Here is a 24,037-nt window from a genome sequence, read left to right as displayed (position 1 = left end):
AAAAAAAAAAAAAAAAAAAAAAACACGAGAGAATGGTAGGAAAAAAAGGAACTTCAATAAGTTTTGTAATTATTCCTGAGATTAGACCCGCTGAGTTGCAAGTGTCCACACTGTTGTAAATAAGCCTTTTAAGGGTAATTTAGAAAACAATGCAGTTAATGGTCACACACACTTGTGCAGATTTTTAAAGTACTGTATCTCAAACATCTTAAACAGAAGTGATGATGATAAATTCTGAAAAACTGTATGACATGATTCAACAAGACAGTTCTGGTGATGACAACACTGATGTCTTTTAAGAGTCTGAACAAAATTATTTCATAAAATGTGTATGGAAGAAAGAATTATTTCTAAACAACTGTCTGTGAGTTAAAAATGTAATGTACAACTAAATCAATAAATTATGTAAAGAAAAGATCTATTTCATCTATATCCTAAAAAATTACGTTATCAAGTTGAGGAAAAAACCCTTTTTTAGTCTTTTATTAGAAAATGAGGAATTGCCTTACATTTAGGGTTGCCTATAGTCATGCATCTACAGAATGTTTTACCGGACACCAGACATGGATGTGCTAAAATGTATTAATGATGGGAACCCAGAAATATTATAATTACTTTGTTCTCAAAATTAACAAACTATTTGAGAGAGAAAAAAATAAAATTTGATACAAAAAGAAATCTCTCTCTTTTTAAACCAAGAAGTGGCCGGGCGTGGTGGCTCACGCCTGTAATCCCAGCACTTTGGGAGGCCAAGGTGGGCAGATCACGAGGTCAGGAGATCGAGACCATCCTGGCTAACACGGTGAAATCCCGTCTCTACTAAAAATACAAAAAATTAGCCAGGTGTGGTGGTGGGGGTGCCTGTAGTCCCAGCTACTCAGGAGGCTGAGGCAGGAGAATCGCTTGAACCCAGTAGGCGGAGCTTGAAGTGAGCTGAGATCACACCACTGCACTCCAGCTTGGGCTACAGAGCAAGACTCCATCTCAAAAAAAAAAAAAGTCACTCAGGATTGAGATGCATGGTAGAAAGAGAACTCTGCAAAGTTTTCAGCCACAAGAAAAAAGAGGCTGCATGAGCTGCTGAACCAATTTAAGACAAAGTTCAAAAATATAAAAAATGTTTTACAGAGAAAGCAGGGCAATGATCCTCAAAAAACTCACCTAAATTCTTCTGAAGCCAAACTCTCCTTTGAGCTAAACGAGACATTACATTTCTAATCCTGCCTGTGTTCAGCAGGACATAGGTTGAAAGGCAATAATTTATGGCATCACACCACATTCAGACTTTATTCAATATAACCAGGACTTCCTTTCTGTGTGTGTGTGTATATGTATGTATGTACGTGTATATATATATATATATATACACTTTTTTTTTTAAGAGACAGGGTCTCACTATGTTGCCCAGGCTAGAGTGCAGTGACTAGTCACAGGAGCGATCACTGAGCACTACAGCCTCGAACTCCTGGGCTTAAGCTATCCCACACCTCAGCCTCCCAAGTAGCTGGGACTACAGGCACGAGCTTTGGTGCCTGACTGTCCATATTTCATATGATCTTAAAGGTAATAATTCTTGGCAGAAATCCTGGTAGCTTTAATATATCATAGGTTCAGAACAATTACATGAACTAAATGGGGATATTTAATTTGAATAATACTCACAGTAAAGTTGATGAGGTCATAGTATAGGTGAAGATGCTTTTGTTTAGTAACATGTATTGCTCCAGATTCGTCTCTCTTTACCTGATGATGAAATAAAAACAACCTAAAAACCAACTACTGCTTGAGGGACTTTTTTAGGCATTTAATTATACTCCACCTAGAATATCACATTTACCCTTTATCCCATTCACTGTAGATAAGCCAAAAGTGTTGATAATTAAATAAATGATTATGAAAGTAGAAAAAAAATTGTTCCATTATTTACACCAAAATGCAGGGCATATCTGGAAGTAGTCTAGTTGTCAGTATTGACAAATGCTGTGACATAGTTTTCACTCTGTTATAATTCAGAACAACCTAACTTTATCACATCAATGACTAATTAAAATACAAAAAGGGCCGGGCGCGGTGGCTCATGCCTGTAATCCCAGCACTTCGGGAGGCCGAGGCGGGCGGATCATGAGGTCAGGAGATGGAGACCATCCTGGCTAACACAGTGAAACCCCGTCTCTACTGAAAATACAAAAAACTAGCCGGGCGTGTGGTGGGCACCTGTAATCCCAGCTGCTCGGGAGGCTGAGGCAGGAGAATGGCGTGAACCCAGGAGGCGGAGCTTGCAGTGAGCTGAGATAGCGCCACTGCACTCCAGCCTGGGCGACAGAGCAAGACTCTGTCTCAAAAAAAAAAAAAAAAAAAGGAATGGTGACACGGTGTGAGGAAGTCAAAAGTCCATTAAAGAAAAAAAGATGCTGCAGTGATGTGAGCCAGACTTTTCTGAACTATGATACTATTATGAGAGGACTTCAAAAAGTTCATGGAAAATGCATACAATGAAAAAACTATGCATGGATCTCAAAAATTGTTTGCACCAAAATAAACTCGTACTAACTTACTATAACATGTCTGAAAAGGATCTAGTTTGAGGCATTAAGAAGGAAAGACACCAGTTTGAAAAGAGCCCCAAAGAGCAACATAAATTCTGCTAAAATTGAAGCAAGAACAAATACCAAATTTATGGTGAAGCTTCGGTGGAAGAATGATAAAATCATTGATGCTTAATAAAAGTTTATGGGAACAATGCCCCCAGAGAAAGCAGCAGTTTACAAATGGGTAACTCGTTTTAAGAAGGAACAAGATGATACTGAAGGTGAAGCCTGCAATTGCAGACCATACCCATCAATTAGCGAGGAAAAATATTCATCTTGTTCATGCCCTAATTGAAAGAGATCAATGATTAACAGCAGAAACAACAGCCAAAACCATAGACATTTCAACTGGTTTAGCTTGCACTATTCTGACTGAAAAATTAAAGTTGAGCAAAGTTTCTACTTGACGGGTGCCAAAACAGTTGTGCCCAGGTCAGCTGCAGACAAGAGCAAAGCTTTTAACGGGAATTTTAAACATGTGGAATCAAGATCCTGAAGCATTTCTCTGAAAAACTGTAAGAGGAGATAAAACATGGTTTTACCAGTGTGATCCTGAAGAAAAAGCACAAGCAAAGCAAAGGCTATGAAGAGGCAGAAGTGGTCTAGCCAAAGCAAAAGCAGACCAGGCAAGAGCAAAGGTCATGGCAACAATTTTTTGGGATGCTCAAGGCATTTTGCTTGTTGACTTTCTGGAGGGCCAAAGAACAATAACATCTGCTTATTAAGAGTGTGTTTTGAGAAAGTTAGCCAAAGCTCTGGCAGACAAATGCCCAGGAAAGCTTCACCAGACAGTCCTCCACCACAACCATGTTCCTGCTCACTGCTCTCATCAAACCAGGCCAAGTCTGAGAGCATTTCGATCCACCATACAGTACTGATTTGGCTCCTTGTGACTTCTGTCTCCTAATCTAAAAAAAGTCTATAAAGGGCACCCATTTTTCTTTAGTTAATAATGTGAAAAAGACTGCATTGACATGATTAAATTCCCGAGACCTTCAGTTCTTTAGGGATGAACTATATGGCTAGTATCAGCACTTTAAAAAGTATCTTGAACAAGATGAAGCTTACGTTGAGAAATAAAATTTATTTTATTTTTTAACTCCATTTTCCACAAACTTTTGAAGTTCCCTTGTGTAATTCTAACAGCCCAAAATTTCCCAAAAGGACCTTGAGTGTCAATCTTTTATTTATTCGTATATATAAATACACTCTATATCCTCAGTCATCCTTCTCCCCTTCTGCTCCAAGGTAACAGAACACTGAAGAAACATAAAGCACAAGATGCGCCTGACTACCTGAAATTCATGGCATTGAATTCAACCTGGGCTTTCTTGTACAGTCCCCATAGTAGTATAATAGATGTCTTTCCCTTTAAGTCACAATTCGCTTTGCCTTCTGGCCCCATCACTTACAGTGGTGACCTCGCCTGATGTTTCAACAGAAATCTGAGACCACTTAACGCGGGCCTTTCATGTGCATCCACCTTCATTTCACTAAATCACTTCTCCCTTAAGAAAGGATCCTGTGGTAAAATGAACGTGGGATCTACAGCCATATGTCTAATTCTAAGTTCCACTATTATACCCGTGTGACCAAGGGCAGTCACCTACTCTTTCTCAGTTTCCTGAGAATATATGGTCCACAGACGCTAAAATGTTTACTGTGTGGCCCTTTACACAAAAAGCTTGCTAACCCCTCATCTAGATTAATAATGATTGGCCTAGACTGGTAATGGAGTCATCACAGGTTCCTAAGTAATTAAAGTCATAAAGATGTGATTAACGTGACATTTTAGGAAGATCAGTCTAGAAGTAGCAAAAAGCATACATACAGAAGGCAGGAGAAAAATTAAAGGTTTTTCTCAATAAGACAGGTGTAAGGTGTTTAGACAAAGATGGTTGGTTGCAGTGAGAGTTAAGGGATGACAACTTTCAAGGAAAAATAAGTCTTCTCATCATATTGGATCTAGAGACTGAAGGACATGAATGAAACATCCCACTTCTGACTTTGCATTTTAGAATCAAGAAACATTTGAAAAGAGACTGATTGGGGAGAAAATGATGAAGGAATATTTCAATGCTTTGAGCTGAAAGTGAAGGCAGGACTCTCAAATGTTGTATTGGGGATGTTCTAATAAAACTTTATTTATAAAAAACAGATGGCTGGCCAGATTTGGCCCACAGGCCACAGTTTGCCAACCCCTACTCTCAATCCACCCCATATATTCAATTATATTTTCCACCACAACCTTCTCTTTGTCATTAATTCTATAAACATTTATTGAATATTTACAATATAAAGCACTGTCCTAGTGGCTGGAAATATAACAGTAAAGATGGTCTCTAGATTTACCGAGCTTTCTGTCTAGTGGCAAAGAGAAACATTAGACAAATAATTTAAAAAGTGCTCGCCGGGCGCGGTGGCTCAAGCCTGTAATCCCAGCACTTTGGGAGGCCGAGACGGGCAGATCACAAGGTCAGGAGATCGAGACCATCCTGGCTAACACGGTGAAACCCCGTCTCTACTAAAAAATACAAAAAAAAAACTAGCCAGGTGAGGTGGCAGGCGCCTGTAGTCCCAGCTACTTGGGAGGCTGAGGCAGGAGAATGGCGTGAACCCGGGAGGCGGAGCTTGCAGTGAGCTGAGATCTGGCCACTGCACTCCAGCCCAGGCGACAGAGCGAGACTCTGTCTCAAAAAAAAATAAAAAATAAAAAATAAAAAATAAAAAAATAAAAAGTGCTGAATGTGGCCAAGCACAGTGGCTCACACTTGTAATCCCAATATTTGGGAGGCTGAGGCGGGAGGATCACTTGAGGCCAGGAGTTAGAGAGTCAGCCTGGGCCTCAGTTAGAGACCCACAATACCTCGCCCCTCTTTCGTTTTTGTTTTTTTTTAAGTGCTGAATATTATCAAAATATGTATGTAACTAATTTAGTTCAGAGGTCAGGGAAGGCCATGTTAATCATGAGCTGGGAGACAATGGAAGATAGCACAGAACTTTTCTGGCAGAGGCAACAGTATATGTAAAAGGCAATGAGGCCAGAGACTAGTTAGGAAGCTACGGCAGAATCCAGGCTAGATATGTACATGATTTAGACTAAGGAAAGAGCAATGGGAGAGACAAAAAAGGAGAAATTCAAGAGATTTTTGGAGGTAGAGTCAATAGGGCTTGCTGATAGGGCACATATGAACAAAGAAAGGTAACTGAAAAGTAACTCTTAAGTTTCTGGCTGGAGGAAGTAGGTAGACAGTAGTGAACTTGCTTCACTGAGCTAGGAAACCCAAGAGATTATTAATACAAAGGCACATTCTTGCCTCTGTGACTTCAGTTCATCTCATTTCCAACAATATGCATACCCAGCCCTCCTGCAGTAGTCGCAGTATATCCTTCATAAAGCCATTAATACCCTCTCTAGTCCATACCAATCACTTTGTACTCTGAATCTGTATCAGGTTGATTTTCATCACATAGTTCAATCCTTAAACCATTTTCTGTAGTAATAATGAACATACTGATTTTGCTTTTCAAACTAGATTATAAGCTGTGTGAAAGATGAAATCATGTTGTATACTTCCTTCCTTCCATTGCTACTTGTGCCCATCACAGTGTAGAGGACACAACAGGTGATCAATGATACTTGCTCTCTAATACACACATATGTAGTTACACATACATTAACACATATTCACATTCATACCTTTATACATTTACATACACCATTAATTATTTGTCAAAGAAATGGAGCTGAGAAATAAACCATGAGAGGTTATGGAGCTGAGAGTGATCACCCTTTTCCCATGCTAATCATTAAAGCCTCAGATAAAAATTAAATAAGTTGCACTCTCTCCAAAGACTTATGATAGTAACACAAATTTATTTGACACATTATTAAATTACTGATGAATAAAAAAAACTACAACAGGCTTTCTAATGGACGTAGCATCATATTAGGACTTACCAATAGAAAATGAACGACATCTCCTCTGCAGAAGGCAAGCATGGGATTCACATAATTTTGCACTGCTACAAAGTGCCAGGCCAGCAGTGGCACACTGGAAGGATCCATCTAAGTAGGGAGATGGAAAAAAAACATCATCACAGTTGATAAACAAGGGGACAAAGAGAAAACTGTGGTTAAAAACAGCATCTGACTAGCGTTCCTTGATAAAAACTTTCTCCAATTTCTCAGTAAAGCAAGAACTAACTGGGAAGTGTCACGAGGGAACTTGCTGGGTTGATGGTAATGTTCTACATCTTGATAGGAATTTGAGTTTCAAAAGTGTTAAGCATTTGTCAAAGTTCAGCAAATGTACACTCAAGATCTATGCACTTCTTTGTATGTAGATTCTACACCTAAGGAAAAACCTAAAGAAGTATTAAACTCTAGCTAGTAATATGTATGCTAAATATTTAGGGGAAAGAATACTGGTTTCTGAAATTTCCTTTGAAATACATAAAAAATATAATTTGATAAGTGGACAGAGGGATGGGTATATGGACAGATATGTAATAAAGGGCAGTAAATGTTATACATAGAATTTAGATGGTAGTTATACAAGTATTCAATGTAAAATTCTTTCAACTTTGTTTGAAAATGTTTATAATAAAATGTTGAAAAAAAACCAATAAAAACATTTAAAAAAAGCAAACACATACTACCATGAAAAAAAATCTCAATTTGCCAATGAAGCTAATCTAACAAATGTTAATGGTCATCTAAGCTAGTTTTGCCATCTGAAAGGACAGACCTACTTCCCCTAGGGCCCAGAGACACACAGGGTACCAACAGGAAAACAAAAGTGAGTTCCTTCACCATAGGGGATGCTTTCTGCACCAGCCAGAGTTCTGTACCACCAATCTCCATCCCATCCTATCAATACCTCTCCTCATATATACATTGGAAGATCACAACTCTGAAAATAACCAAGAAGAAAAGAAAGGGAAAACTGGTATATAACACATAAACACATGCCAGGAAGTATCATCCTCCAAAGTAAAACACCAGAGGCAGAAGCCAGGGACAGCACATGTAGTAGCAATCTACAGCACATATGACAGTGGGGTCTACTCTATCCACAGTTCAGTGCCAAAGCTGCAGACAGTGAGTATAAGCCTGTCTCAGCACAGGAGCCATGTAAAAATAAGTATCTTTTAAACACTGAAAATCAAGGCTTGGACTCAATAAATCAACTTATCCTTCAACTTTAAATCTGATAAGGGAATTTTATTGCCCTCAGAAGGACACTGAATGAAGTAGGAAATCCCAATGTACGAAGTTAGGTGTGACCACAGAGTGCCAGGACAGCAATATACAGAGACTGTCAAGTTGAGGTTAAGAACAAAAGCCAACTGTATGCTGTCTATGAGAGAAAAGCTTAAGGGATAAATGTAGAAAAGTACAAGATCTCATGCTCCCTAGGACACTGTGCTGGTCATCAGCTTATAATGCTTTGATCACCTTAAGGCAAGTCCAGCCAATGATCTGTGGAGCACTGACTTTCATCCTGTCTAGTTTTCTGACAATCTCATAGAATTCACCCCTTGCAAGTCATCTCTCTCAACCTCCTGACATGGTCCTTCCTTTGGCCAATAAGATGGAGGGACTTACTCACCCGGCCATAGGGAAAAGTCATCCATACTTTCAAGGATGGTTTCAATCCAATGACCAGTATCTTTAAGAGAAAAATATGTTTTCAATATTGACCTTGTAATTTTCAAATATTTGGTATTCAAAGTTTCTAAAAGTTCTGAGTTTTAACTTCTAAATGCACTTACTTTTGTTAAGGATGCCATGGCCAATAATGAAAACTGTGTGATGGGATGATCTTTCAACTCAGGCTTAGAATGCAGAGGCTCAATACAGCAGACTTCACCCTTGGAACCACTGAACAGACATCTAGATTCACAGGTTCTCACTCCCATCACTCTCCTGAAAATGTAATTAGAAAATTCTGCAGCATGATCTTTTTATCATACAAGTCAGATTCATTTATTTTCTGCCAAAACAGTCTACTGGCTTGCTACTGTACATAAAAAATAAAATCCAAGCTCTTTCCCATGTCTTAAAAGGATATGATCTGGCTCCTCCCTTCACTCCTCTCCCACTATTGTGTTCCTGACAAAGTCACACTCAAGCCATGCCTGCTTTCTTCAATCGCTCTAGCAGGCCAAGTTTGTGGCCACCTAAAAGCCTTTGTGTCTGAATGTTCTCTGCCTGGAATATTTCCCTCAGATCTGTGCATATGTTGACTGGCTCACCATTCAGGTATTTTTCCGGATATTGCCCCTTCTGAGAAAGGCATTCCAGAATCATCCTCAAGTGCAATCTAGCTCAATCCCCTGTCTTGTTTTCTTCGCAGTACTTAGACCCATCTGAAGTGATTTCATCTATGTGCTGGTTTGCTGTTTCCTTACCCTTACTGCAGCTAGAATGTAAGTTCTCTTAGAGCAGAAACTTTACTTGGTTCACAGTTGTAACTCTGGGGTCTAGATAAATACCTACACATAGGAGATGCTCAATAAACATTAACTGAATAAGAAGTATGTTTTTATCAGAAATTACTTTGTGCTTAGCATTGTTAGAAGCTATGAGAAACACAAGAAACAAAGATAGTTGTTAACCTTGGAGAACTTATGGAAACATAATACACAATGAATATTATGTTCTACTTTTCAAAAAACTCTGCTTCCTAAACGCTCTTTGATATGTCTATACAGTCTTTGCTCTTGAAGAGCAAACATGGCAATTCTAAGATAATTAAAAACCTGTTTACACCTGCCCATTATGATTATAATCAACTGGGCCTTGAGCCTAAACCAAAATTAGTGAGCTACTCCAGAAGAGTGGTCCCAAGCTTTACAGCAGACAGCACATAAGAATCTCCCAGGGAATAGGAGTCTAGAATCCCAACTCAGATCTACTGAGATAAAACTCGGGAGGACCAGGCCCAGAACTCTGTTTGTTCTATTAATATAAGCCTTCCCAGCTAATTGTAATACACAATCATAATCTACTCTCAATTACAGGGGCTTTCTAGACCTCTTCATGTTCAATTTCAAATCATTTAAACAGAGCTAGTCTTTTCATTTGTCAACAGATGTCCACCAGTCTCTTACTTAAATGTCAATTCAAAAACAGAGCCTCCGCTGTCATTGCAAATTGCAAGAGTTGGGTCATCTGTAAACTAAACAGAGAAGGAATTTATTTTCTTGTAGATTTTTAAACAGTCAAGTATTAAGAAGGAAAAAATTATACAATTTTGAAAACTACAATATACACATTTAATAGCTTTTGAAATAACCTAAACTAGATTTAGTGCTCATTACTCTAAACATACAAACTTACCTTTATTTAGAGTAATAATGGTCCAAAATCTTTAAAAAAAAAAGAGGCTTTCAAAAGCAAAACCACCTTTCATCAGGATAAAAGAAAATACAAATTATGATTGATAAAAATTCTAAAGTTCTCTACTTGGGTTCTTACAATAACTTTTTGTAACTTGCTATTATTAAATAAATGAGATCCTCTGGTTACATTTGCACCTGTCCAGTTTTCAAGAATAGCGACTCTAAAAAATACTTGGTATCTCTGAGAAATAAACTTATCTGAATATGTCTTCTAAATAACTGAAAAGTAAGTCCACTGTATCTAAAACATTTTAACTTTTCATATACAACTCTTCCCCAAATGTGCTACCTCCTTGATCTTCTTCCACAGCAAAGACATCAGTTATTACTACCTAACTTAGAAAACTCAGAATAATAAATAATGTTCACAATGACAGACAGTCCTAAGGTGACCTGAAGTATGGTCAATGTTGCAGGACACAAAATGGAATAAAGTGAACTTGTGCCATTTACAGGGACTATCCTCCCTAAACTCAAAGATTGGTGAAGCATCCTAAATGGCATGCCTCAGGTTCTCAGTCAGGGATGGCTGAGGTACTGGAGGCCACTGTAAAATTCTTCTTCCTTTACCCAAACACACGCATAGTTAAAAAGCCCCACAACTTTGCTCTTACGGCCTAGATGAGCAGTTGCCAGAGTGGGAAGCATATACCCTAAGTATGTGCATGAAATGGTCCACCGGAGTGCAAGAAAAATAACAGAACTTGTATTTGTTTAATTTTCTATTTCTTGTGTATGTGCTTTATAATGTACATAAAACTTAGTACAGTAGTACATTCATATAAATACACACATACACATAAATACCCATAAATAATGAAATTTCAAATTGTTATTGATGAGATACAGGCTTAAGTTTGAAGAACAACGTGTAGGAGTATTAAAATGTAAGTGGTTGATGTCAGTAGAAGACTTCAGAAATATTCAACCCTATGTATCTTACTCCAGTGTTATTACTACATGTACCACCTTCATCACCACTGTCAGGCAACACGATGACTCCTACTACATATTATTTATCTCAACTGCATTCTTCTCTTTTCTCTCTGCCTTTATCTCTTCTGTTTCTTATTCTTTCTCCCAACATTTTTTTCTGCAAAAGGATTGCTCTTGTATAAACACCACCATCTAGTTTTTCCTTCAATCAAGTATTTATTGAGAGTTTCTATGGGCAAAACACAAAAATAAATGACAAACAGATTGTGATTTCAAAGATGCTCATCTAAGAGAGATAAGACCTATATACAAACAACTATAACATGTTAAAAGTCGGCACAAGCCATATGAAAAGAGGTCAAGATATATTGCCATAATGCTCTGAAAGAGGAGAAATTCTCTCCAATTTTACTTTTTTACTTGTCTTGGTTGTTTTCATTGTTACTAAATGCTTCAACACTGCTCTGTCACAGAAGACTTTTTTGTAACTAACCTAGATAGAGACATACAAACTCCAGATGCTTCCAGACTTTAAAAAGGATACTTACAGATGACAGAGCTCTGCAGAGCTAAGCAACAAAATGTGTACATAATTAAAATCTAGAAGATCTGATTTTAGACGTTTCTAGTTATAATCCTTTACCTTTTATGCTTCTGAACATGAGCTTAATAGCATGGAAGAATCAACATTCACACTGTATTTATAAATGAAATCTGTTACCTAAGTCAGTTTATTTTTTCAGGCCTGTAAGGAGAAAGCCAAGACTAGGATCTCAATGCTTTCCCTTTAGAGGCCTGAAAGAAAATAAACCAATAGATTCATTTCTAAACATAATCCAAACCTTGGTTCTTTCACGATCTGTTCCTTAAACCTCAGGCAACTCCCAAAAAAGGGTGACAGAGCACACTACCTCAGCAATAAAATTTGAATGAACTAAACAAAGGTAAAAAGACTTTTTAAGAGTTCCATATGAGTTTCAGCAGGGTGCTGCCCGTCTTTACTGCCAAACTCTAGTCTAGCAACACATCAATTTGCCCTTTTTGCCACTATATCAATTAGACTTCAGTACAACTTGAAGTTGAATATTTCCATACTAGCCCATCTCTAGTTTTAACCTGGAAAAACAGTATGTTGGGCTAGTCAAAAGACAGCTCAATGTTACGGATTCTATTTATGAGGTAATGTTCAGCTTCATGTTAAATACATTTTTTGGACTCTGATTATCAATATACAGAAATTTACTTTAAAATAAACACAAAGGCATAATAAAAAAATTATTAGAAAAAGAAAATAAAGCTATTACCTTGATATGCAATATTGCTGTTCCTGGAGGATGAGCATCTGTTATTGATCTTAGAAGTTTTCCACTGGCCAAATCCCACATGGTGATCTATAAGACAACTAAGTGCTTTAAAAACAAATTTATTGCTCTTTTTTGGACTTAAGTATCCTGTCTTCTGGTTGGGATAATCTATTCCTTGACTATAAACATTGCAGGCAAAGAACTATAAAGTTAAAACATACCTAAAGGATGCAGATCCATTAAAGCACTGAGCCTTTATTCGATCTTCCTGTCCATCCTACTTTTCCCTTTAGATTTTAAATGTTCTCATACTGAGAGACAAAAGATGTTTCTCTAATAAGTCAATCTGTTTAGCACTGGTAAAAAGTATAGGAAGGCCTTACTGCCAAACTAGCTAGGGATGTATAAATCGGAAGATAAACAAAACCATAACCTATTGCCAGTTTCAGAAGTAGAAAAAAATGCAAAAATTGTTATCCAGGAATGCAGAATCTTTCTAAAAAGCAGCCTCCATTATTTACATGACTGTAAGGAAGTACATTTTATATAACACCCCTGGTTGGTTTACAAAAATTATTTACCCAAATAGACACATGAACTAGGATATAAAAAAATTACAGACTCTGGGTCAGTTGATAACAATTAAGTAAAATTTTGAACAAGACAAAAATCAGATTCAGCAATCTCTGGTTAGCTCTACAAACACATTACTTCATAACACGTATTTTGTGGTCTTTGATCTAAGATATTAGTTTTTTTTAATTGATCTCATTTTAACATTGTCTTATGAATTAAAGGAAGTTCGTATCTTACCTGTCCCTTAGCAAAGCCACAAAGAAGTCTTGAGCAATCATTGTTGATACTGAGGGCAGAGATAGCGCCATACTGACCTCCAACACTAGTGCTACCCAGACAGAGTCGCAAAGCTTGATTCTGATCTAAAGAAAGCAGTTTTTAAAGTCAAGTGAAAGAAATGCAAGAGAGTGAATACATCTAGTACAGGCATGCTTTCAAAGACTTGGGAAGTGATAAGAATCAAAAGCAGCAGACAATGAAGTCACATTCATTTTTAAATATATTTACTGGGCAACTAGCAGATGCTGGGCATTGAATTAGACACTTAAAAATACAGAAAAAAAAGGCCGGCGTGGTGGCTCATGCCTGTAATCCCAGCACTTTGGAAGGCCGAGGTGAGTGGATCACCTGAGGTCAGGAGTTCAAGACCAGCTTGGCCAACATGGTGAAACCCCATCTCTACTAAAAATACAAAAATTAGCTGGGCATGGTGGCTCGCGCCTGTAGTCCCAGCTACTCAAGAGGCTGAGGCACAAGAATCACTTAAACTCAGGAGGCAGAGGTCGCAGTCAGCTGAGATCACACCACTGCACTCCAGCCTGTGCAACAGAGTGAGACTCGGTCTCAAAAAAAAAAAAAAAAAAAAAAAAAAAAAAGAATACAGAAAAAAAAAGATCTACAAGAAAGCATAATATAAAATGCTAATGATAAGGCAAAAAATCCATATGAAATCTGTATCTCCTTAAACAAACCGTCATCTGTCTCATCCTAGAATTGTACTTCTTGCTATTTTTAAGATGCAAAGTTATGGGGAATACCACCGTCTTTTAAAATAACTACAAAACTTCAAAACTCAAGAAATTTAATTTAGAATTTGGCTGAAATTTACATTTATATTATCCATAAAGAAAATTTACTAAGCAAATTAACAGTGCAAATTACAGAGTAAACATTTAAACGACTTCAGAAAATTATTTCAAACATCAAAATTTGATATGCTAAAAGTGGCTGGGCATGGTGGCTCACACCTGTAATCCCAGCACTTTGGGAGGCTGAGGAAGGAAGGGTCACTTGAGGTCAGGAGTTTGAGACCAGCCTGGCCAACACAGTGAAACCCCATCTCCACTAACATAAAAAATATAGCCGGGTGTGGTGGTGGGCGCCTGTAATTCCAGCTACTCGGGAGGCTGAGGCAGGAGAATCACTTGAACCCAGGTGGCAAAGGTTGCAGTGAACCAAGATCATGCCACTGCATTCCAGCCTGGGCGACAGAGCAAGACTCTGTCTCAAACAACAACAACAACAACAACAACAACAACAACAACAACAAAAAGCTAAAAGCAAGTAATTCAAATATCTATTAGATCAAGTTTGGTAAGGGTGAGGATCTTGCCTTAATCACCTCCGATTTCTCCAGGAGGCACTCAAATATTTATTAAATTCTGTTATCTAATAATTAAAAGAAATTTCTCTAGGGTTTCTCCTAGGCAATGTTTATTTTGTCTAGAGTTCATTATTATACACACTTGAAAACAATGAAATTAAAAATTTAAATGTCAGAAGGCATGCCTACAAAATATAACTATTTAGAAAAAAGCAAAAAACACCATATTTCCACAAACTGGAGTTTTCTCAACTTCCCCAGCACTGTTTGTGCCTCCCTTAATTATCTACGTGCAAATTTGGGGGTATGTCTTACTTCCCCTATTACACTATGACCTCTCTGAGGGCTAAGATCATGGCTGAATTAACACTCCCAAAGTACCTTGCTTAATGCCTTGTGCTTAGAAGGCATCTGACGATCATGTGAAAAGCTTTCACATTTGCCAGTTCTCCTTCTAGAAGAGTAAATCTAGTTATGAGACGCAGTCATTCATTCTCAGGTCTGAGGAATAATATCAGGTCAGTCCTTTTGTCTATTCAAAGTGAATACTGTAAGAGTATTTTTCTGTGCTCATAAACAGACTTAAATAGTAATGCCCCCTTCCCAAAAAAGAGTTCTGAAACAATGAGTGTAACTACATAGCACACAGAAAATACTCGATTTTTTTCACTCATTTTGGATTTTAGCTTTCCAAGGTGAACATTGAAAAGGAATAAAACTCATAAATATACAAGGTCTGATGTATTTTAAAAGTTACTGTCTGTATTCACATCTAGAGTTTTACAACTACAGATATTTTTCAATACATCCTGACTGTTCTCCCCCTTACAATTTTTTCACCCTTCCTTGATTTAATCCAAATTATAAAATTTCCCTTTATTCTATAATTTTCCTGACTCTAAATATAACATCACATTTTATTTTGCTCTTCCAAAATTACCTACTTAAAATAATGTTTCGCATGATCCTTATTTCATCAGAGCCACCCTGTATAGTTAGTGGATTTTTCACATATCTTAATTTGCAAACTGTCATGATATGATGGTTGGGCAATAGTATTCCATATATACCTCTACTCTGGGTCACATGTATAGCTAACAGATGGACTGAAAGTAAGAGGACAAGGATAGAGTTGGTATGAAATTTCATACCCTGGAGTTTGGACCGCTTGCCTTCCAGGCACAGAGCGATGTCTAAGCAGCATACTACCAAGATCCTCTGTAGTCCCTGCTTTGACATCCAAACTTCACAGAGTTCTGATTCACCAATACTTAAAGACTCTCACTACTACTTTATAATTTAACAATGTTCATACTTTATATCAGACTATTTCAGGCACAGGAAGTATGAACAGGAGAACTGAGGATATAACAAAGAGAGTAAGGGTACCATGAGAGGAAATAGAAAAGAGTGGCAATGGACGAAATGAGGGAAAGAAAAGGACATAACTTCTAAATTAAAAACCAAACATGACCGTGCTTTCCTGACTGCTGTTCCCACATACCATCAGCTAGCTAAGACAGGGAAGTAAATTATCAATCTTAGCCATTCCTGAAATATAGATTAAATTTACAGCCCACAAATCTGTTAATGGAAACATTCTCAACTTTTTTCTTGATTTTTTACAATGTATTTGTTGTTTTTATAACGTCCCTTTAGAAGGTATCGTGACTATGAAACCAGATACCTGGATTTTAATTCCACCCCTACCTCACAGATAGTTACGAGCCTTACAACTACAGCATGTCTTGGTAATTTTAGGAATGTTACTTAAATTCACTAAGCCTCCCTATCTTCATCTGTAAAATGTAGAAAATGCCTATTATCTCACTGTGTTGCTAAGAGGAATAAATGAGTAAAGTAAGATAATGCACCAAGGAACCAATTCAGTGTCCCCTGAATAGTATTAAGTGCTCATCACAAGCTAATTTATAGATTACATTCATATATACATTTAAAAAAAACAGCAGGGATGGTGAGAGACATGATGGTCAGTGTAACAAATGTAATCTACTTTGACTCCATAAAGATATTTATCAAACTCTTATTACTATCTTCATACATTCGTTTTTTTTTTGTTTGTTTTTTTTTTTTTTTGAGACGGAGTTTCGCTCTTGTTGCCCAGACTGGAGTGCAATGGCACGATCTCAGCTCATAGCAACCTCCACCTCCCAGGTTCAAGCTATTCTCCTGCCTCAGCCTCCCAAGTAGCTGGGATTACAGGCATGCGTCAACACACCCAGCTAATTTTGTACTTTTAGTAGGGACGGGGTTTCTCCATGTTAGTCAGGCTGGTCTCGAACTCCCGATCTTAGGTGATCCGCCCACCTCAGCCTCCCAAAGTGCTGGGATTACAGGCTTGAGCCACCGTGCCTGGCCACTCCTCTTCATACATTCTATCCTTATAGTACCATTTTAACAAACTTGCTGTTATATAATCTAGACTAAATTCAGAAAAGGTAGACTTTCTGTGGAAAGAAGAAAGCAGTTTTATTGAAGAGGTTTCTCCTGCTAGAGTAACTAAACATTCTGTAGTCCAGAAAATTCTGGACAATTCTGGGAAATGATATTTGAGCAAAATAAACATAAAACCTCTACAAAATACTTAAATTCCATGGATACATGTAAAGAACAAAATGACCTGGACACAAGGTGAAAATGAGAGCTACTCCAGATTACTCTTGATTTCATGAATTTAGAAGGAAAAATTCTATTCTCCTCCTCCTCTCTGAAGTCTCCTTTGTCTACAGTTGGAAAAAGTTATTAAATTAACAGTATATCTAATTTCATTTCAAAGTCACATAAAGGTATATTTGATTAGTACTGTCAAATTTGTGTTTTAAAAAAATTGCAGGGTCTTAATAATGGTTACCCTGGCAAGAAATATGCAATGAGACTATCACCTTTCTTATAAACTTCACTGAGTCGACAAAGAGTTTTGTCTATGAAAAATTAGAAAATCATCAAATGGCACAAATGCAAGGAATTATTGTTTATGACAGTAATATAGCTTACCAATTTATTTAGATAACTTGAAGGCCAAATATCACAAACACCACATCTATTTGGCATTGCCCTGAATTATATCTGTATCTTTTATTAGTATGTCTTTCAAAGTACACTTTGCTTAGAGTAGATCTCCTCAGCATATTCTGGACTTAAGAGTAATATGCTGAATAGCAAAGAAAAGTCACAAATAATGTACAAAGTCTGTAATAGCCCTAAAATCTAAATTTGAACATACTTCAAGAATTTCTGTTAACTCTTTCCATATACCAAAATTAGCCCAATCCTCTATTTCTTTACCCTCAATTAGTTTTAATTAGTTCCTAAAGACTATCGAAGAAGGAAATACCTACATCCTAGCAGGAATCCAATTTAATTGTGTGTGTGGAACTCTACCTTTATTGGCCAATATTCACTATTCTTTAATGCTACTCTTTTCTTATCCTTTTTTTTTTTTTTTTGACAGAGTCTCACTCCGTCACCCAGGCTGGCATGATCTCGGCTCACTGCAGCCTCCACTTCCTGTGTTCAAGCAATTCTACTGCCTCAGTCTCCCAAGTAGCTGGGATTACAGGCACGTGTCACCACACCTGGCTAATTTTTGTATTTTTAGTAGAGACGGGTTTCACTATGTTGGCCAGGCTGGTCTTGAACTCCTGTCCTCAAATGATCCGCCCACCCTGGTCTCCCAAAGTGCTGGGATTACAAGCGTGAGCCACCACATCTGGCCTTTTCTTATCCTTTATTCACACTAAAATATTCTCTAGGACCAAGGGAGAAAAGATCTAATCAGGAAACATTTTTCATCAATGATCATAAAACAGAAGCACTTTTACCTGACCTCCATCAAACCAACTCACAGAATTCAAGTTCTCCTTCCCTCTGTAAGGATTATTGACTGAACCCAGGGCATACTGAATCCCCATGGCTAGTTGGATATCTTCCAGAATGCTGATGCTTACTATGAGTCAGCTGTATTCATTCCCAAGCCTGTTCATGCCACTGTAATGTTACTGTACTTTAAAACTTAAACAGTAAATAAACTAATGAAACAGAGTGAAAAAGAAAGAGCTGTTGTTTCCATGAACATTAAATGGATGAGTTAGAAAAACTTGGTAAAGATGAGTTTCTTTACAAAACTGTCACAAAATAAGGTGTTCATAATATAACAGGATTTTGCATGCAATGATTGATTCACAGGTGCTTAAGTTTTACCTCATTTTAAAACTTAAAATGGCAAATTTTGCATGACCCATTAATGATAAAGTTTATGCCAAAAAAGATACTTCAGGACTCCAAGTGGCAAATACAAACTCAAAGAAAAAGTTTGGGACTGCATCAAAAGATCAAGGAAAAATGAAAATTTATGTATTTTCATTTAAAACATTGAAGGTATATATATACTTATAGTTTTTTACAATTTCCCGCTTAACTAATTTTTCAATTAGCTGTTCTTTTTTCAATAAGCATTTCATAAGAGGACACTGACTATAATTGGTAGCATTCTTCCAACATTAAAAAGGCCAAAAGAAAAGAAACCATTCATGCAAACTAAAATTACTTACTATACCTTTTCCTTTTGAATCCATGAAGAAAAGATCAAGAGAGAGAAAGAAAAGCAAGAAATCAATTCAAAGTTCGAAGAAAAGGCAAGTAAAAAATTTCAAGAATATACGTGACAAGCTTTAGTTATCTGTGGGAATGATACTAAATGTGATTAACTGATGTCTCTAGCATTTATGATTATGCTCAGCTATGCGTTATAGGGAAAAAAATCCATAATACTCTCATTATAGCAAAGTAAGTAAATCCATGTTTAAGTTAGATAAAAACAAAAACAATTTCAAAAAGATAATCTACTAAAGTACACTAACAACCAAAAAAAAGAGGAAAACTAAGGGCCCTGGGATGGGGAAACATCTTTATTAAGATCTGAACTTTTGAGACTCTGTATAAGGTAAGTACCAATATATTTTTTTAAAAGCTGTATGCCTATAATTACTTAAGAAGAGGCAATAAACATCAGTCTCCAAGAAACTTATAATAGTTTCTATCTTAATGACCTGGGCCTCTGTTTCCAAGAGAAACATAGTACTTAAACAAGTATAGCTCTTCCTGTTACACTTTCTCCTATGATCAACACAGATGTTTAACAGAGATGAGATCTAACCCAGGCCTCTAGACACTTTATAGTATTATTACTCTGCCATTTGTTCCCAGGCTTTCAAGCATATTTTAATCCATTTGTTAAAACACATTGTCCAAACATCTGATTCCTATCAACAGTAATGAGTAAAATGTATTAGCCACACTATCAATACCCAAAGCACAACCAGAATATTATGATTCTTTCTCAAAATGTTCACTTTGAAATACTTTCTTTTCCATGAGACTGTAATGAAAGATTATTATTTTCTCATATCTACAGGAAAGCTGCTGGGTCTTTAAAAAAAAAAAAAAAAAATCAGGAACCAGGCCCAAGGAAATTAAAAAGACAGTATCAAAAGACAATGTTGTCTTTCCCTCTGTTAGTTTTTGTTTGTTAAGTATTCACTTTAATTTGTTTGCAGTAAGCTATACTTGAGTTTGATTATAAGCAGTCACATATTCTTACAACATTGACAAGAAAGGGATGTTAAAGCAGATAGAGGTGAGAAGTGAGTACTGGTAAGTGGGAACAAAAAATCAACATGCAATCTGCTGACAAATATATGCATTATAATCTATTCTCCTTCACCTTAGTTCTTTTATTCTTTTCTTCTTATCTTAGAATTGGCCTCCTTTTCTCTCAGGATAGCAGAATTGCTTAGAATAGTGGAAATACACTTATATAGGATTCAGCATTCCTCAATGAACTTGGCTGAACTTGGCTCTGTGCATGTCACTTAACCTCTCTGGTCCTCAATCGCCTCAGAAGTAAAATAAGGGGACTGAACTAAACGACCTAAGATTCTTTCCCAAAATTCTATTTATCTAACATTAATTATGCCCCACAGGAAGACCACCATTCTGAACACCTGATAGAAGAGAAGGCTGATAGAACTTTTCTAGAGGGCCATTAGATAATACATATCAAAATTCTTAATGTTCATCTCCTAATCCAAGCAATTCCACTTTTAGGAATATCTGTCCTAAATAAGTAATCATGGACACAGAAATGTAGTAACAAAGATGTTCATCACAGTACTATATGTTTACAAACAACTTAAATGTCTTATAGTAGGAAATGATTAAGTAAATTAGGAAGAATCCATTTAATAGAATACTATGTAGCCATTAAAAATGTTACAGACAAAATATATAACTTCATGGAAAGATATGCATTATCATGAAAAGCAGTTTACACATTAACATGATCCCATTTGAAGATGTATAGATACATATATACAAGTACAGAAAAAAAAGACCAAAAGGTTACATACAAAAAATGTTAGGGATTATTCCTGGATGGCAGGATTTGGTATATCTTCAACTTTTTGCTCATCTCTATTCTCTATATTTTCTACTATGAATATATATCAACTATCTAGGTTTTAAGTCTTTTTCAACCAATTCTAAATTCCTTCAAGGGAATTATAATTTTGTTTCTACTCTTCTGGTCCCCAAATAATAAAACTCTATTATTTAAATCAATTACCTTTGAAAAGACTAGGTTTTACAATTACATTTTAAAAAGCTTTTGTCATAATACAAAATTCATAATAGTAAGTCAAATCATTCAAAACCAACAGAAAATAACTAGTTATCCACTTATACGGTAAATAAGGATGCAAGGCCCCACAGAAGTCAAATTGTGGTTCTGCTATTAAGAATTCTCAGGTAATCCATATAAAATAGTCTGTAGATTCCTTACTAAATACAGTGTCATCAAGTCTTTCATTTAAGGGAGATGAAACAACTTAATATCCAGAAGAGAATACTAAAAGTGACCCCTCAAAAAAATCTAACAGTTTTTTATTTTTTATTTATTTATTTATTTTGAGACGGAGTCTCACTCTGTTGCCCAGGCTGGAGCGTGGTGGCACAATCTCGGCTCACTGCAACCTCAGCCTCCTGGGTTCATGCGATTCTCCTGCCTCAGCCTCCCGAGGAGCTGGGATTACATGCATCCGCCATCATATCCAGTTAATTTTTTTCAGTAGACACAGGGTTTCACCATGTTGGCCAGGCTGGTCTCGAACTCGNTTTTATTTTTTATTTATTTATTTATTTTGAGACGGAGTCTCACTCTGTTGCCCAGGCTGGAGCGTGGTGGCACAATCTCGGCTCACTGCAACCTCAGCCTCCTGGGTTCATGCGATTCTCCTGCCTCAGCCTCCCGAGGAGCTGGGATTACATGCATCCGCCATCATATCCAGTTAATTTTTTTCAGTAGACACAGGGTTTCACCATGTTGGCCAGGCTGGTCTCGAACTCCTGACCTCAGATGATCCACCTGCCTCAGCCTCCCAAAGTGCTAGAATTACAAGCATGAGCCGCCATGCCCCGCCACAAAAGTCTAATAGTTTTAAATTTAAAAGAACAAAATATTCTACTCATACATTGAATTCAAAAACAAAGAAGGTTTAATGAAACTATAGTCATTTAGTCTCAGGTAGAAAAAAATGAGAAAATACAATTATCTTCTACTATACAAATAAAACTAGTTCTCTTTCAACCAAGAAAGCAATGTGATTACAGGCCAAAAAAATTTCGGTTTAGAGCAATTTACAATGGAAATTTTTTAAAAAGCTTATTGTCAGTGAGAGCTCCTGAAAATTACTGAGAAAGCCTGTTTTCCTGAAGATCTTTTAGAATACCCATTACTGGAACGTGATTCAGAATCAAAAATCCCCACCACCAACAACTGGAGGCAGACAAGATGATAACCCAAGGTTCCCCTCAACTTTATTCTTTGTGTCTAGGTTTGCAGAGAGATCAATAGATATGATAGCTTATAAATTCATGAAGAAGAAAACAAACTTGCAATAAGCAGCAAAACAAAGCTGTGAGTCAAATAATTTTTAGCTATAAAAATATTGACTGCTACTTTTCAAGTTTTCTGGTTTTGTTCAAGAAAATCAAGTACACTATATAAACTGTGATTAAAGGACATTATAAAACCCAAAAGGACAATATTTAAAAGCAGGAAAGCACTTAAAAAATTTACCAAATATTAAAGCCAATCCATGAGATGTACCCACTGCTATCAGACTGGACACTGCCTGAAAACAAAAGGGAAGATTACATTTTAAGATACTACATTAAGAATCTTGAAATAATCAGAGTTGAATTTGTTGGCCTTCTTTCCTCTAGGCACCAGATGACATACAAACTATTGTAAATAAGAAGAATTTCATCCAGGAGGCAAAATGGGAAATGAAACTCAGGACATTTTATTTCTGAGAATCCCTCTAAATTTACTCTAGGAGTAACACTATCAAAATATCATATGTTCAACATTATAGGCAATAACACGCCACTTAGCTTCCTCTTTTTTTTTTTTTTTTTTTTTGAGAACGGAATTCTCCTCTGTCGCTTCTCAGTCAAAGAGGAAAGGAGAGGCTGTGAGTGGCAGTGGCCGAATTCTGCCAGCTGACGAACAGCGGAGCAAGCCCGCTTCCCGGGAGTATCGAACGCCATTCCTCGCTGCGCCTCAGCCGTCCCGGTAGCTGTGTTCTCCACAGGTTCGTCTATTCGCCAGGATCTGCGCAGTCTAGTTTTTGTATTTTTAGTAGGACGTTTTCAGCCGTGTTAGCCAGGGATGGCTCTTGATCTCCTGCACGCTCGTGATCCGCCGTCTCGGCCTCCCAATATTTGCCCTGGACTGACAGGCTTGAGCCACCGCGCCCGGCCCACTTAGCTTCCTCTAAAGCAACTTTCAAATAAAAAATCAGGGGTCCAGGCAAAGTAAGAGGCACTTATGCTACCCAACCAAGAGCTTCCTACAAGGCGTGGGGAAGAGATGAGAACACAATTCTCTAGTTTATCCACAGGAGCCTAAAGGCATCCAAAATGTTGAAAACTCACCCACTTCCTTACCAAAGACTGACTAAAAGGAAAGCGAAAAAGGCACTGGAGGAAGACAAGAAGAGAGAGAACCAGTATGTTTTTAATATCCCCTAGTTCTCTACAATACTGCAGCAGAGTTCTGTTTGGCAAGCCTGGCAACGGAATCCAGAGCTGTTAAATGTGCTATTTACCACAAAGTGATCCAATCAAATGATGCTTTCCACTCTTTATGGAAGGGGAGCCAAATCACAGAAGAAGTAAATTTACTTGGGCAGGGTGGTACCACAAACAAATAAACCTGGAGAAGGCTAATATTACTCCATTATCTGCTTCTCAAACAAAACCCTAAAAAGTAAAAAATTAGGAAAAAAGAAAGCACTCAACATGGACAAATGTTAAACCTGATTACTGGTAGTAAAATGACTTATGAATATATTACCATAATAACTTATGTAATATTTTGAACAATGTAATAACAAATCTAAGAAAACCCAATCAAATAAAAGCTTACCTTTAAAAGTTCAAGTATACTTACAATTGCTGTAGGCAAGCCAGCATCTACTTTGTCCTAAATGAAATTTTAAAGAAAGTATTTGAAAAATATTCTCATTTTTAAAACAGAA

The 24,037-nt window shown here is 37.0% G+C and overlaps 1 protein-coding gene across 1 annotated transcript in view; it reads right to left on the bottom strand.

Moving 5' to 3' along the window:
• Window positions 1-24,037, bottom strand: part of VPS8 (VPS8 subunit of CORVET complex) — a 268,413-nt gene that overhangs the window by 213,476 nt on the left and 30,900 nt on the right. The window contains 10 exon segments of the mRNA XM_017865711.1: window positions 1,663-1,743; window positions 6,550-6,657; window positions 8,204-8,263; window positions 8,367-8,520; window positions 9,708-9,775; window positions 12,239-12,325; window positions 13,052-13,176; window positions 18,994-18,999; window positions 22,573-22,627; window positions 23,950-23,982. Coding sequence (XP_017721200.1) covers window positions 1,663-1,743; window positions 6,550-6,657; window positions 8,204-8,263; window positions 8,367-8,520; window positions 9,708-9,775; window positions 12,239-12,325; window positions 13,052-13,176; window positions 18,994-18,999; window positions 22,573-22,627; window positions 23,950-23,982 — 777 coding nt within the window.

Source organism: Rhinopithecus bieti, unplaced genomic scaffold (genome assembly GCF_001698545.2).
Source record: "Rhinopithecus bieti isolate Rb0 unplaced genomic scaffold, ASM169854v2 scaffold_2432, whole genome shotgun sequence".
Classification (NCBI taxonomy): Eukaryota; Metazoa; Chordata; class Mammalia; order Primates; family Cercopithecidae; genus Rhinopithecus; species Rhinopithecus bieti.
This window is presented reverse-complemented; position numbering and strand designations above follow the sequence as displayed.